At 37.9% G+C, this 14,053-nt stretch overlaps 1 protein-coding gene across 1 annotated transcript in view; it reads left to right on the top strand.

The window, feature by feature from the left end:
* LOC139724898 (transient receptor potential cation channel subfamily V member 5-like) overlaps positions 1–12,470 on the top strand; it is a 34,702-nt gene extending 22,232 nt beyond the window's left edge. The window contains exons 6-14 of the mRNA XM_071636022.1: positions 4,238–4,353; positions 5,808–5,981; positions 6,626–6,736; positions 7,405–7,556; positions 8,175–8,284; positions 8,965–9,053; positions 10,564–10,728; positions 11,209–11,475; positions 12,336–12,470. Of these exons, the coding sequence (XP_071492123.1) occupies positions 4,238–4,353; positions 5,808–5,981; positions 6,626–6,736; positions 7,405–7,556; positions 8,175–8,284; positions 8,965–9,053; positions 10,564–10,728; positions 11,209–11,475; positions 12,336–12,470 (1,319 nt within the window). The remainder of the gene's footprint in view (positions 1–4,237; positions 4,354–5,807; positions 5,982–6,625; positions 6,737–7,404; positions 7,557–8,174; positions 8,285–8,964; positions 9,054–10,563; positions 10,729–11,208; positions 11,476–12,335) is intronic.
* Positions 12,471–14,053: the final 1,583 nt, after the last annotated feature.

The following is a 14,053-nucleotide window of genomic DNA, read 5'->3' as shown; positions in this document are numbered from 1 at the left end:
GACGTTTCTACTGTGTTTGACTAATATTACATATACGTGTATGCTTATTATATGACAATGATCTTGAAAGTGAGATGATGTTCCACTTTAAATGCAGTTAATTTCTTTCTAATATTTCAACTATATAATACATTGTTCTCTGATTCTATTTTATTGTATTGTATTGCATTGTACTCGGTTCTATTCAATATTCTATTCTATTCTATTCTATTCTATTCTATTCTATTCTATTCTATTCTATTCTATTCTATTCTATTCTGATAAGTGGATATCAGACGAGATGGATAACCTTTTTTCAGCTCCATTCTTTGTTGTATTCTGAGAAGCGGATCGAACACAATGATGAAAGATGTTTTTTGCGAGAACGCTACCAGAGAGAAAAAAAAAACCATACATAACACACCGTATGAAAATTGAGATAACTCATCTCTTTAGAAGCAAACCAAGCACAAACGTCAAAGAAATTGGTCGTGGTTGATTACCTCCTCTCGTCAGCTTCAACGCTTAACTCGTCGAGCGCATGTCACTCAGAACATGTTGTGTTTGATGCTGCCATCTACGCTAATTAAGGTCTTGTCATTATCGCTCGTGAGTCTACTTCTTCAGCTACACTCCACCGCATTAGTCTCCACCGAAGGAACTTGCCCAAGGATGAACATTATCATTTCCATGACAAGCCTCGTGAGAATTCAGGAAGAACGAGGAAAATTGTGAATCACTTATAAGACACTCGCGTTCATTGGAGTTTTATATACGAAGTAGGTACTGGAAGCGATCAGAACAGTGATACGCTCAATATCTGAACAAAAACATATAGCTCAAAAAGTATTGAAAGTCATTTGTCTTTTATTTTGAAAACAAGAGAGAGATAGAAAGAGAAAAAAACATTTACAACTTCAAATAACGAGAATTATAAATAGTATAACTTCGTAAGATATGACAAATTCAAAAGAGTAAATCTGACCGAAAGCTCTTATTTGTTTGTTTGTTTGTTTGTTTGTGTGTGTGTGTGTGTATGTGTGTGTGTTGATCTATTTTATTTCGTCAAATTCTGCTTCCAGTTTTATGCTGATTTTCAGCAAAGCCGTGAACACTTATAACAACGGGAATATTTACAAAAGAAGAAACAATGAAAAACACGTACATAAATCAAAACTTATACAAATTAAAGTAGTAAAATGGAAATATTTACGACAGAAATCGAGATAAGATTTCAAAAAAATTAACTCTTATAGGAATATACAACAGATAATAATGTATAATACGTCACTATTATTGATCATTTCTCTTCTTTGAGCAGAAAAAGAGAAAGAAAGAAAGAACAACGAGAGAACAGTAAATACAATATGAGATCTAACCATCGTCATTAAGTATGAAACATCTTGTCAGTCTTCTTGCCGGGCTGGACCACGCCCCCCCCCCCCCCCCCCCCCCCCACCACCCCCTGCTAGAAGACACGACCCAATTATGTCAGATGATTCGATCTCTTCATTTTGGCTGTCATTCTTATTCTTGATGTCCTCTTGGCCATTCCTTGCTCCGATGAATTTACACAGAGAGAACCGGAAGAAGTAATTTCCTCCGCAGCCAGCCATATGGACGGAGAATAGTGGCCGGAGTATTTGCCTTTACGGGTCTGTCAAACAGCTACGCCATCATGACAACAAAAAGAAAGAAAGAAAACTCATTACTATATGTGTCAGCAGAAACTCATACATCATCATGTGAATGTTAGCCCAATATGTTGTATCATTTATTAGCCCTGCTAAATGTAGAAAGTTATCTGGCGCATAATAATTGCTAACATTCAAAGTAAAAAGATCTTTCATCTATTCATGAACTCACCGTTGTTCAGTATTTAACAATAATGATTGAATATGTTGCTGAATTTTCAAAACCCTCCAGATTTATAACTGTTTCCTCTATTGGCAACATATTTTAGAATATTAACGTTCTCATTTCTTTCCAAAGGTAGCAAATTTTAAAACAACTAGCGATTTTGCGCAGATTCATTGCATTTTGCCAGTTTCACGTCTTCTCAATACAGGATAGGATGTAAAGCAGTAAAATTAAGAGTTTGCAATCTGATGAAGACGACATGATGATAACTGCAGGAAAAATTACCCGAATACTTTATATGATCATTGATGATAAAAACAAGTTCAGTCATTTGGGACAGGCGTATACTCCCAGTATCCTTTCCCCTGTTGTTGCTCCTGCTGGGGCTTCATTTTGTCATTGATCGTCGATTATGCACTTAAATGGTTCCGGAGCTTTCCAATTTCCACAATACCGTGACTGGACGTCTGGTATAGGTAATCCATTATGCGAGGTAATGAAAGCGGCTTGAAACAACGATTCGTAACGAAGTATGCTACCACAGTCTCCGCTCTGAACGAGTCAGGGTGTGTCTGTTGTGGTACCGCATTACTCTGCACTGAAGTTGAACTTCATTAGGGCTAATGGATTAGTTGCTGAGTAAGCTTGCAATGAAATGTTGCCTGACTGATAGGCGTTTAGATTAGAGAGAAGGGGTGGAAGAGGGAAGGGAGAGAGATAAAGAAATATTGCTCACGAGATGGAATGCACACCCACACACACGCTCCACACAAACACACCCTACACACGCACTCCATCACATGCACACCACCCCCTTTTTTTTGGGGGGGGGGAGGGAGGGGCACAAAGCTAATGTGACCACATAGTACTTATCATAGTGATAGCCCATTAGTGTTCAGGATTTCCCCTTGTGCCAAGACATCGGTTTTTATCCAAAATTGCCATTGTACTTAGTATTCTCAATCAATTATGAAAACAAACAAACAAACGAACAAACAGGGGTACTGGTTTCGAAGAGCGCTTGCGTTCGCTAATCAATTAAGAGATATCAGATGTCTATCTAACCGAAAAGCGATATGGCTTGTCACAGCGATATGAAAATTAGCAACGCAATAATGTGACCAACCCCTAACGCCCAGTTGGTTATTCACAATGTATTTCATAAAGAACATACTTTGGGCCATGATTCAAAACTACGACTCTGTCCACGTATATAAGGCCGATATTGAAACAATTCACGTTTTTATATCAAAGAGAAAATTCATAGTGAAGGCTTAACTTTGGTATAAGTCAATACGAGACACGTGATATGTGGTTGTGACATCATCCACTCATCTAATTTGCATACATTGTATCAGGTAGTTGCTATCAGTATCACATTTGAATATTTGGAAATGAATCATTTTCGTATACTAGGTCAGATTTCGATAAAAGTCATCCGTTGTTTGCTCAATATTACTCTACTTAGATGCCAATTTTAACATGGTGTGTTATTTCAATTCAATTCAAGTCACGTCAATTCATTTTATTTTCATTTTTTCCGAACGAATCATAACACAGAAGTAATCAGGGATTATAATTAACATAGGCATATATTCGACTAGCATATTCTGTGGTCCACAATCTACAAGCATTGTTTTTTAGTGGACCTCTCAGTTCTCTTTTTCCCCTCTAAGCATAACTTTTTATTTTCGGTATGTTTACATAACGTATTAACAAATAGAGATAAACATGTATACCACCACCAGCTAAATGCAAAGTCGTGTTTAGAGAAAAAACAACAACTGAAAGGTCCACTAAAAAGCATGCTTGTGTATTGTAAACTACTCAAAAGATTCTATAAGAATATTTGATTCCAAATACTTAGCACAAAAATGATTTATGACAAGACGAAACAAACCAGAAGAAACACTGAACATGCTGGACAGGAGAATGAAACACTGAAACAGATCGTCTGAACCAAGTGCGAAATTGGCAAACATAATGGTACAAAACAAAGCTACCAACAAGAAGCATAAATACTGTAGAGCTGAACAAATACAACCATACTGAAACTTAAAACATGGTCTGCAGTACTCCATAAAGCTCATAAACAGTGTTCCATTAGACATCAGGATCATTGTATGATATAATCGCTTTCTTTTATGGTCCGAATTGCCCTTGAGCCCCCATCTTTAAGGATATCAGCAAGGTCAGTGGTTTAAAACATAAATAAATGATAATACATACACACACACACACACACACACACACACACACACACACACACATAATAATACAACACCACTCGCTCCTGAGGATGACTTGCCGACATGTTATTATAGACAGGATACGTTTGTCCCTCTTCAACTCATTGCTCTTTTTCGTCTTTTGTTCGTTTGTCTGTGACGACCTCCAGACGAGAGTTCAGCCTTAATGACCATCGTGCGGTGCGGACAGGCGCAGCATCTGAAAATGTTGGAAGTTCCAGTCGTGGACTATCTTCTCCAGGAAAAGTGGAAGCGGTATGGCAAGGTAACCATGGCAACCACACTCCTCTGGTCTCCATCTAAATATTTGGCAGGTGGAACAGTGAAATTTTACATCATGCTCGGGCAGATGTCAAGCAAATAAATGACATAATAATGACATATGATAAATGACAACCATGGTGATTACAATGATAATGACAGTTATTAGAATGTGGAATCGTTATCATTATAGCTTTTTCTGCCTATTGATACTATGGCAAATTATTCCTCATCATGAATGTGTATCTAAGGGAAGTAGATAGAAATGTGATAGTATCGAGGAAAAGCAATTTACAAAAATCTAGCGAGTGTAATGTTTGCCAGTCATTTTTTTTTTGTTATTGCATTGTGACGATCGTTATCCAAGAAAGTAAGAGATTTTGAATGAAATTTCTCCGCAATTTCTTCTTACCAAGTGAGTGACACGTTAGTTTACACGTAACCTTGGTGAGTGTTTTCTTTTTCCTTTGCATTACTCTGAGCCAACATGAATGTAAATTCAAACAAATAATATATATGGTAGACTATCCCGTAATGGATTATGCTGAAACGTGGGAAAGAACTCAATTAGAGGCATAGATCTCGACTGGCCGGGGTCTCCTTGATCGATGTGCACTGCGCCTGTGGCAAATGCAGTGTATGAAGTATAAGGGTATAGAAAAAATAACATTGAATCATCTGAAATTCAGTTGACGGCAAGTATTATTGATCAAACATCGGTTCCGCGACACTGCCGTGCATATTGATGTGTAAAAGTTCAGACTAAGAATTCTCACCTACAAGCTATCGATATTAAATCTGTATCCTCTTCCCATTCTAAAAATAATTTTTCCTCCTTGTCTATATGATTGTGTGTAGATTCGGGAGAGCTGCGTTAATTGCTCTTTAACCCTCTGCACGCCACATTTATTACCTTTCCATAGGTTGTGTGCGAAATTTGTGCACATTTGACTCATTGGCGTATAGAAATGATTACTATAAGCTGTTTATTGGTTGTATCAATAATGACATTGTGTAAGTGGAGGGTGATAAAATGTAAAAATCTTGAATTTCAATTTCTGAAAAACGTATGTAATATAATGTGTTATATATATATATATATATATATGTGTGTGTGTGTGTGTGTGTGAGTCGCAAAACAGGTTGTAAGATTATAAACGTTTCAAAATGACGTCATTAGACGTAATTGAAGACTTGGAATACAAGTCAAATGCATATCAAACGTTTTTATTTTGCCTAATCGACGAGACTGGGCCCCTCCTAGCCTGCTGATGCAGCAAATAATCAAATTTGACATGACTTTTGATTATCGATGAATAGAATGCACATTATTATGAACGAAATTGCTTCTTTGCTCTATAATGTAAAATGGAAACAAAGTAAATGAATACCTATATACGTTTTAGATTAATTCCGTGATATTTCAACCTGATTTTTATTCTTTTCCTCTTCACAAAGCAACGGTTGCTGCTGAAATTCATAGTTACCGTGATGCAGCTTCTCGCCCTATCCACGGTTGCTATTGTCCGGAGGCCGAACCATACAGGCGGTCAAATTCACGTCGAAAGACGCCCGTTTTACAGTCGAAACTGCCAGGATAGCCGCAGTGGTGTTTTCACCAAACTGCTCGTGGTGAGACTACGTATAGTCTTATATTAATCTTCCAATCCGAAAATCCGAGCGCGCATGAAATCACCAATGCAGGCGTCACACTGTCACGAAATTGAGTAAAGATGCACACTCGATGAAGGAAATGGTCAAAGTTCGCCCTAATTGTATAAGAATTGGGCCATTCCTGAGGGCATCTAAAGCCTATGGAGTTTTTGAGAATCCGGTAGTAACTTCGTGAGCTGTGGCACAATCTTTGTCAAGCCGAAAAGAAAAATAGTCACATCTTTGCGTAGCCAACATCATGCGACATTGAAAATTCCATATTCGTATGGCTATCTGGTGTCAATTTCTGGGACAATAAGTATTTTACGCAACTCTCATATTTAAAGAAACGATGTTTTTTGCTTGAGTTAGATATCTGACCCAGTAGCTTCATTCTCATTATCATCTTCAAGATATGATCGCTCTGGCTGATATTGATATCATTATTAGCCATGTACTGTTATTATAATCCTTATCATTATTCCTGTTATCATTATCGTCATGCAATTATTGTGTTTGTCCAACGTATAGCTTAACGTAACGAAACGTAATGTATACATTTTAGTATTGATAAGTACGATGCATGATTAGAATCCCCTTGATTCGTGCCCCTTTTCTTTCAGACACGATACGTAGCCGAATGTGTCGTTATACTGATTTGCGTATGGAGGACAGTGGAGTTTGGTGTCGAAATTCACTCCAGACGATCGCTCCGGAGTTATGCAAAGACGCTGGTGAGATGATTTGCATATTCCTTGTTTCGTCATGATTGCACTCTCTCTAAACTGTCAAGCATCAATTCCCTTCTTTACAAGGAAAATTTAACTGAATACATGTGCGATATGAGTGAATACAACAATATTAGCAGAACATATTAGCGAAAGTTTGACGAAAGTCGGACAATCCGTTCAAAAGTTATGAATTTTTAAAGCTTCCGTGCTGTCATCGCTGGGTGACGTCACGAACAGAAAACAATATAAAGAAAACAGAAGGAGATTCCATATAATTTCATTTGACATTTTACATAAAGTGCCCTACTATATAAAGGGCACAACCAGAGGGGCACAACAGTGATGGCTGGTTGAGGGATTCGAGCCATGGACCTCACTGCTTTCTTTAATTTTATCTCTGCGCATGAATTTTCTTTGTATTCTAGATTTGTTTGGTTCCATTTCCTAAGTTTGGCTTTGTTTCAGCTTGTAATCTTGATAAATTTTATAATAATATATATCACTATGGTCATGGTGAGAACAAAACAACACCGACAATCTGCACGTTACCTGTCTGTCCGTCAGCTTCAATTCGTCCGTCCTCATGTCCGTTAGTGTATATACCCAACTTTGTAAGCTATCTATACACGCAGTGTACCCCTAAATGTGTATTATTGGATTGTTTTCAACAGATCGAGCTGCCGGAGAAAGGCTTCATGTTCATCGCCACCATCCTCTTCTTGCTCTGCGTCCCGCTCAGAATTCTCTGCTACCAACTGGAGGAGGACGCCCTCATTGTCATGGCTAGCCCGTTGTCATGGATGTACTTGCTCTACTTCTGCCGGTGAGTAGACTGCATTGTTGGATGTTGTTTTTGTTTTTGGATGTTGTTGTTGTTGTTGTTGTTGTTGTTGTTGTTGTTGTTATTGTTGTTGTTACTGTTTTTGTTGTTTAAGACTGAAAAGGTTAAAATTTCCCCAAAAGGATGTCTTCCTCTGACGAAACTATAAACACATATAAACCTATATACACAATCTATTTCTATGTACAGGTATTCGGTACCAACAGAGCAACGCAGTGAATCTGTTTCTACAGACACATTGTCATTTTGTGATCGAGTTATCAACCTAATCGCTTGTATTCTTTTTTACAAGGTAAAATATTTCGGGATCTTCCATATAAAGGTAGTATTGTTTCTATGAGTTACCCCTTCCACAGGAGGCCATTAATACTTACGAATTTATGCACGGAATTTCATTTTCAATTTCTATTTCAATTTCTATTTCATTTTTCTTTTGACAAGAAACATATAGATATCACTTTTTTATGGTAACAGAAAATATAGTGCGTAAAACTATGTAAGATGAAAAGAGTGTACAATAATTGTAGAAAATTTAGGAAATTTCGTTCTTCATTATTGTCATCTTCAGTCAAGAATGGTTTGTTTTTGTAACCTTTCCAGTGCTAATCGCAACCTGGGTCCCCTGGTTGTTATGTTCGGACGAATGTGTATCGGTGATATCGCCAAGTTCTCCATCCTTTACGTTACATTCGTTTCCATGTTTTCTGCAGGTAAGCAAAGAGTTGATGTGTCTTAAAGGTACAGTTTACCATTGGGACCAGTGATTAAAAAAAAAATGTTCGAGGTAACACATTTGATACATATGTGTAGGTCAGTTTTATCACGAAATATCCTACCATATAAAGATTTTGTAATAAGCCTGAAATATATCAAGGAGATATCACTATTTTCCCCACTATTTGTAGACTGTTTAGTCTAGAAACATTTTTATCATAACTATTGTTCACATTTTGTATATGTAACAATACTAAACACTGATTATACTGATTCAAATTTTTACATTGGTTGTTTCTATCCCTAACTCACATTTTAGAACTACTTTGAAGCACTAATGCTGGGTTTTTGTTTCATCTGCAAATGGTAATTAATGCCTTTAAGACTTTGCTATTGCATCACTTTGCTGACTTGTGTATCAATTTGTAATCCGTCATCGCAAAAGCTTGAAGTATTTTCCACACGATCAAACTGTCAAGACTGCAGATTGATAAGCTTCATTTAACGTCAAGAAGCTTCTTCAGGTGTAGATGCACTTCTAGAATTGGACTCGCAGTTTCTAAATGAGGCATTTTGCACAAATTAAACACCTGTATTGTGCCAGTTATGTGCACCTACATGCACGGGGAGTGGTTGTTGAATGTCTGTGGCTTTGTTCTTTTGTCTGTATTCAAAGTTTTCCACATTGCAAGTAACACAGAAGAATTCAACAACTGGTTTGATTCCATGGCAACAACTTTCTGCATGACATTTGGCAGATATGGGGTGAGCACAATACATTTCAACCTCCGTATACTTTATACTTAACATAAAAGGCATATATAAGATTGATATATCATGAACTTGTATGATTGACAAAGCATTTGCTCACTTACTTCTCCGAATCAACGACTTACTTGTCAGAATTATCCTGCGCTTAAGTTCTAGCTCCTAGGAGAGTGAGCAAATCGGTGTCTATCGCACTATCACGCATTGAAACAATTAAATGTCGCGTTGGCATTTTGATATTCGTATGGCACATTAACCCCCCAGCCCCCATCCAATAAATCTATTCCAGTCCAGTGTACAAGGTGACTCCAGCTCCTGCGAATAGGGCTTCCCAGCACATACTCAGGAACTGCTTAATTAAACATCCGAGATACATATACTCTCCGCGTAATCGGGTATCGCTTAAACGGGTACTCCGTTTAATTGGGTAGTATTGTCAGAGTCAGTTCCAATGCACATTAAAATTACCTGATAATCGGGTTGCCTCTCCGCATAAACGGGTAAAAAATTTTCTTCTAATCTAATTTCTACCCACATTTTATCGCAGATATAACACTTTAAGAAATCATGCATGTCAATTTTTTCACGGCTAATCACATTTTCTGCTATTTGCAAAGAAGACCGATCATTTTGGGAGTGATTAAGCATGCAAACACTTTTACACATACCGATTTGCCACACGAAAACGAACATTACAAATGTAGCTGGCACTCACAACTGCATAGGCAGACAGGAGTTGAACACATTTGCGCTCCTGCCTTGCTCCGCAACAACATTCACAATACGAGAAGCTTGCAACGAAAATCAGGCCATGCACCATCTGGCCAGCTCCATTTAATTTTGCTGTTCCCCAGTCACTTTTCGAAAAGTAACCCGACGTTCAACGTGACTTGTGCACGCAAAGAGACGTGTTCATTTCGGAAAACGTCTATAGTCAAACGACAAAGTGTTCTGAAGACATATTTGTCCATAAAAAAGAGTGTAAATTTTATTGCTCGTGACTGAGCAAGTGTAAGGTATTTATAATGTGCCGTGCAAGCACGGGTGTTAAGCATATAGTGTAGGTGTTTGGTGCAGTATACAATGCATGTAAATACACATTCTGTGTGTCAATTGTGAATGAAAAGGGTTCTTCTGTTAATCGGGTACTCCGCTTAATCGGGTAAGAAACGCTCTGCCCGAACCTACCCGATTATGCGGAGAGTACTGTATTGTGATCTATTATCCCCTGTTCACACCATCAAAAGTCAACATGTAATTGATATCACATCACTCAGTGTCTGCCTAAAAATGGTCATACATGTCTTGTGTCCCAAACGACTTCAAAGAAAACTCGATACATGCTCCCCTACATGTATGGGCTACAGACTGATTTTGATATCTATTCATTTTCATAGTCTTAGGCAGATATATAGATAAGTGAACGTATATTAAAACAAATAAATAGTTAAAACAAGGAAGTAAAGAAATAGATGTAAGACAATACTCTTTTAATGACTACTTTCAGGTGGTCAACACCATCAGCGTTGCTAAGCAACCTGTGGTGGCGGGCATTCTGATGGTCCTGTTTGCCATCCTGGTCCCGATCCTGCTTCTCAACATGCTGATCGCGATGATGGCAAAGACCTATTCGGAGATCATGGCCAGGGCTTTGATGGAATGGAAACGACAGGTAGATTATGGCATGGCTTCATCTCCTTGATCCCCAACCTCTCTTCACTCTCACTGAATTGAATTCGCACCACAGCGTCCAACATCGTTTGTAGTATCACATATTAGATTACTTTAGTGTCTAAAACGTGAGGACAATGCAATAATTCTTGTTTGATTCTAATTTGCATGCAATTTTGACCTCCAAAACAACAACAACAACAAGCTAATGATAGGCAAATCCTCCAGCAATACTACTGATAATAGTAGTAGTAGTAATAATAATAATAATAATAATAATAATGAAAATGATACCACAAAAACTTGGAGACTTATTGAAGTCTTCACCGTCATTATTCTTATTACTCCATATACAAGCTTGACTTGTGAATGATTGTTAAGCATGATTCACTCTTACGTTTTGAGGAATGACTTGAATGAAGCAAAAGTTTTCGTGGAATTGATTTTCTCATTTTTTTTTTTAATTTAAACAACATTTCAGTGGGCCATGATCATCGTGCAAGTGGAGCGCTCTCTCGGCCCTAAGCAACTCGCCTGCTACCAGAAGAAGTACTCGGCATCCATCACGTTCGACCAACCACAGGCCACCAACTTGGATACTTCGACCAAGACAAACTTCTCCCGGAGCCTGTCTCCACCGACCCTCCTCAGTGTGAGCAAGGAGCCGCCGGGCACCCCATCAGTGAACATGCGCCGCCGTTCATGGGCTTCGTATAGCAAGGACCAGCAACAGTTAAGTGTGATTGAAGTTAGGGGTACTTGGAAAACATTACTGGCGAAAGGAAAGAAAAATGGAGGACGTGTGACTACATTCAAGGTAGACAATAATGTATCTCCGTCATATGTAAGCAGAATTAGCACTAGTTATAGCGAAATAAGTTTAAGGAGGAATGTCTTTCTCATGTGATTTTCTATTCTGATTCAAAGAATATGTAGAGCACGTACATGAATCATAAACCAAATCACGTAATTTTGTCACTTAACATTTCAATATCGATGTAGTATTTTGGATACGATGAAATTACTTAAAACACTCTTTCTATTTTGCAACACGGGATTTATGAATATATACGTGTTTGTATAATTCTATAACTGTAATACGTGTATACAGTGTACATGTATAAACGTGTATTGTATTGCTCAAGATCACCACTGACGTAGCAGCATTATCGAAATGCACACAATCATGTGCATCCTTCTATTCAGTTTTAGAGTTTTTCATATTTGCCCACTTGCACAAATAAAAAAACCGTAATAGCTTAAAAACAATCTAAATATAAAAATGATAAAATCAGAGATAACGTATATATCTTACTCATTACATGATATCGACATACGGGTATACATAACAGAAATAGCACACACACGAGTGTGAATATTTACATATTTTGAGGTACAATTTTAGTGGTCATAAATAAAGCAGTGTTCTTGACTGGGATTACGGCCTCGGAGTAGAATATAATATCCATATATAAAATCAGAGTTCTGAAGAAACATTTGAACCTTTCTGGATCTAACGTCTTCATTTGCAATTTCTCGTTTCACACTTGCAATCTCACTTTCATTCCCCTCGTCCTATTCGTGATATCCCGCAGCATCGAAATCGAGGAGGACGTGTCACTACTTCGCCGAGGCAAGGACGTGCTGTCTCTTTCCATTCATGGACCAAAAACAGGAAAAGGGGTTAGCTGCCGGGCCATTCTCACGAAGAAGCTCATCGACTTGCAACAAAAGGGGACGTAGGGTTTGGATCTTGCACAGTTCTGTGTACTATTCGAACATGGACCAATAAACACTACACATATGGACTGATAACGAAGGTCTTTCTTTGATCCCATCATCACCGCTGGTTTTTCACCTAATTATATGCGTCTTAAACACTGTTTAAAAACACTGTCATGACTGTTTTGACAATCCATCGTCACTAACAAAAGAACCTTTTCCCTCATTTCGGTCTATTTGCCTGAGGTGCCTTTTCAGACTCAACTGCATTTGAATAAACAATAATGATAGGGAGTAGCAAACATGAAAATATGACAATTTTCCTGTCACAAAATTGGTAATTACTGAACTGGACACTTCCGCACACGCATGAAACGTTACTGTCCATGTTTACTCTCAAACAATGTGCTAAAAATGGAAAAATTAGATTACAAATCGCAATCAACCTGCCAAAATAATTGCTTTCCCTTGTAAGGTACGTGCATTTCGCAATTCAAATTGCTTGAGCGATGATTTCCCAATGTACATTGCAACTGCACATGTATTTTCTTGATTAAAGAGAATTAGGGCCTACTGAAGAGTCTTCTACATTATGTACTTTTCAGATTTCTCTAAGCGCCGTCTTGCTTTTATCCAGGTTGGCTGTCGACGGTGATGATGAGATCAAAGCAGGACACCATAGTTAGAATTTTGGAGGGACACTTTCGACAAAACAGGTTAATGAATTAAGTAACGAGAGATGAACGTCCATGTGTAGTAGGTCCATGATTCGACGAGTCGAATCAATATTCAACATGACCCTCGTGATGTCCGATACGACAATGGCGTGGAGATCTTCCGCGCCAGGGTCAAGCTGTGGATCACGGCATCATCGCAGTGAAATCAGGGTTGCCGTTATTAACATTTGCCCGATTTACCCAAAAAATTTATTTTTTAGCAGTTCTTGATTTAGGAATCTGATCTACATTTTAATTACTGTATATTGTATACATGAAGGAGGAGTCACATCCAAGGCCATTGAACTTATTTAAACTTCAGCTGTCATATTCGTGATAGTGAAAGCATGGTTTTAACTTTAGGATTGGTTTGATGATTAGATTTTAAGGTTCAGTGCGTAGATTAGAGTTTCTCAAAGGCGGTGATGATTCGACACCATTCTTCTCCTTGATGATATGAATAGAGAGTGATGAAAATGATCATGTGATCGCGTCGCAAGTTTGTAAATATCTAAAAAAAATCCTGTTATACAGAAACTTGTGTGGAGAACCGAAATTTGAATGGTATAATATACGCCTGTCCATGTATGGCAGGCTATATCATGATGTAGATGATTATACAGAGTGCAATATCATTATACAAGCAGTACTATGTGATAGTTTGTTATGATTATCATTGTGCCATTGGGAGATAAGGGGAGGGGGAGAAGTGTCTTTTTCCCCGTCCACAAGAAAAACACGCAACTTAGGTAAAAAAGGAAAAAACTATATATACACACGAAATGCACTAAAAAGCCAATCGTGGTATTTGAAATTGGCGCAGGTGTTGATATCTGGTTTTTGTTTTCCTACAGTTCGTTGCATTAATCCCATACATTTGTCCTGTTC

This window comes from Diadema antillarum, unplaced genomic scaffold (genome assembly GCF_040938485.1).
Source record: "Diadema antillarum isolate AM-2024a unplaced genomic scaffold, OU_Dant_1.0 seq00000002_RagTag, whole genome shotgun sequence".
Classification (NCBI taxonomy): domain Eukaryota; kingdom Metazoa; phylum Echinodermata; class Echinoidea; order Diadematoida; family Diadematidae; genus Diadema; species Diadema antillarum.
Note: the sequence above shows the minus strand (reverse complement) of the source record. Positions and strands in the feature narration are given on the sequence as shown.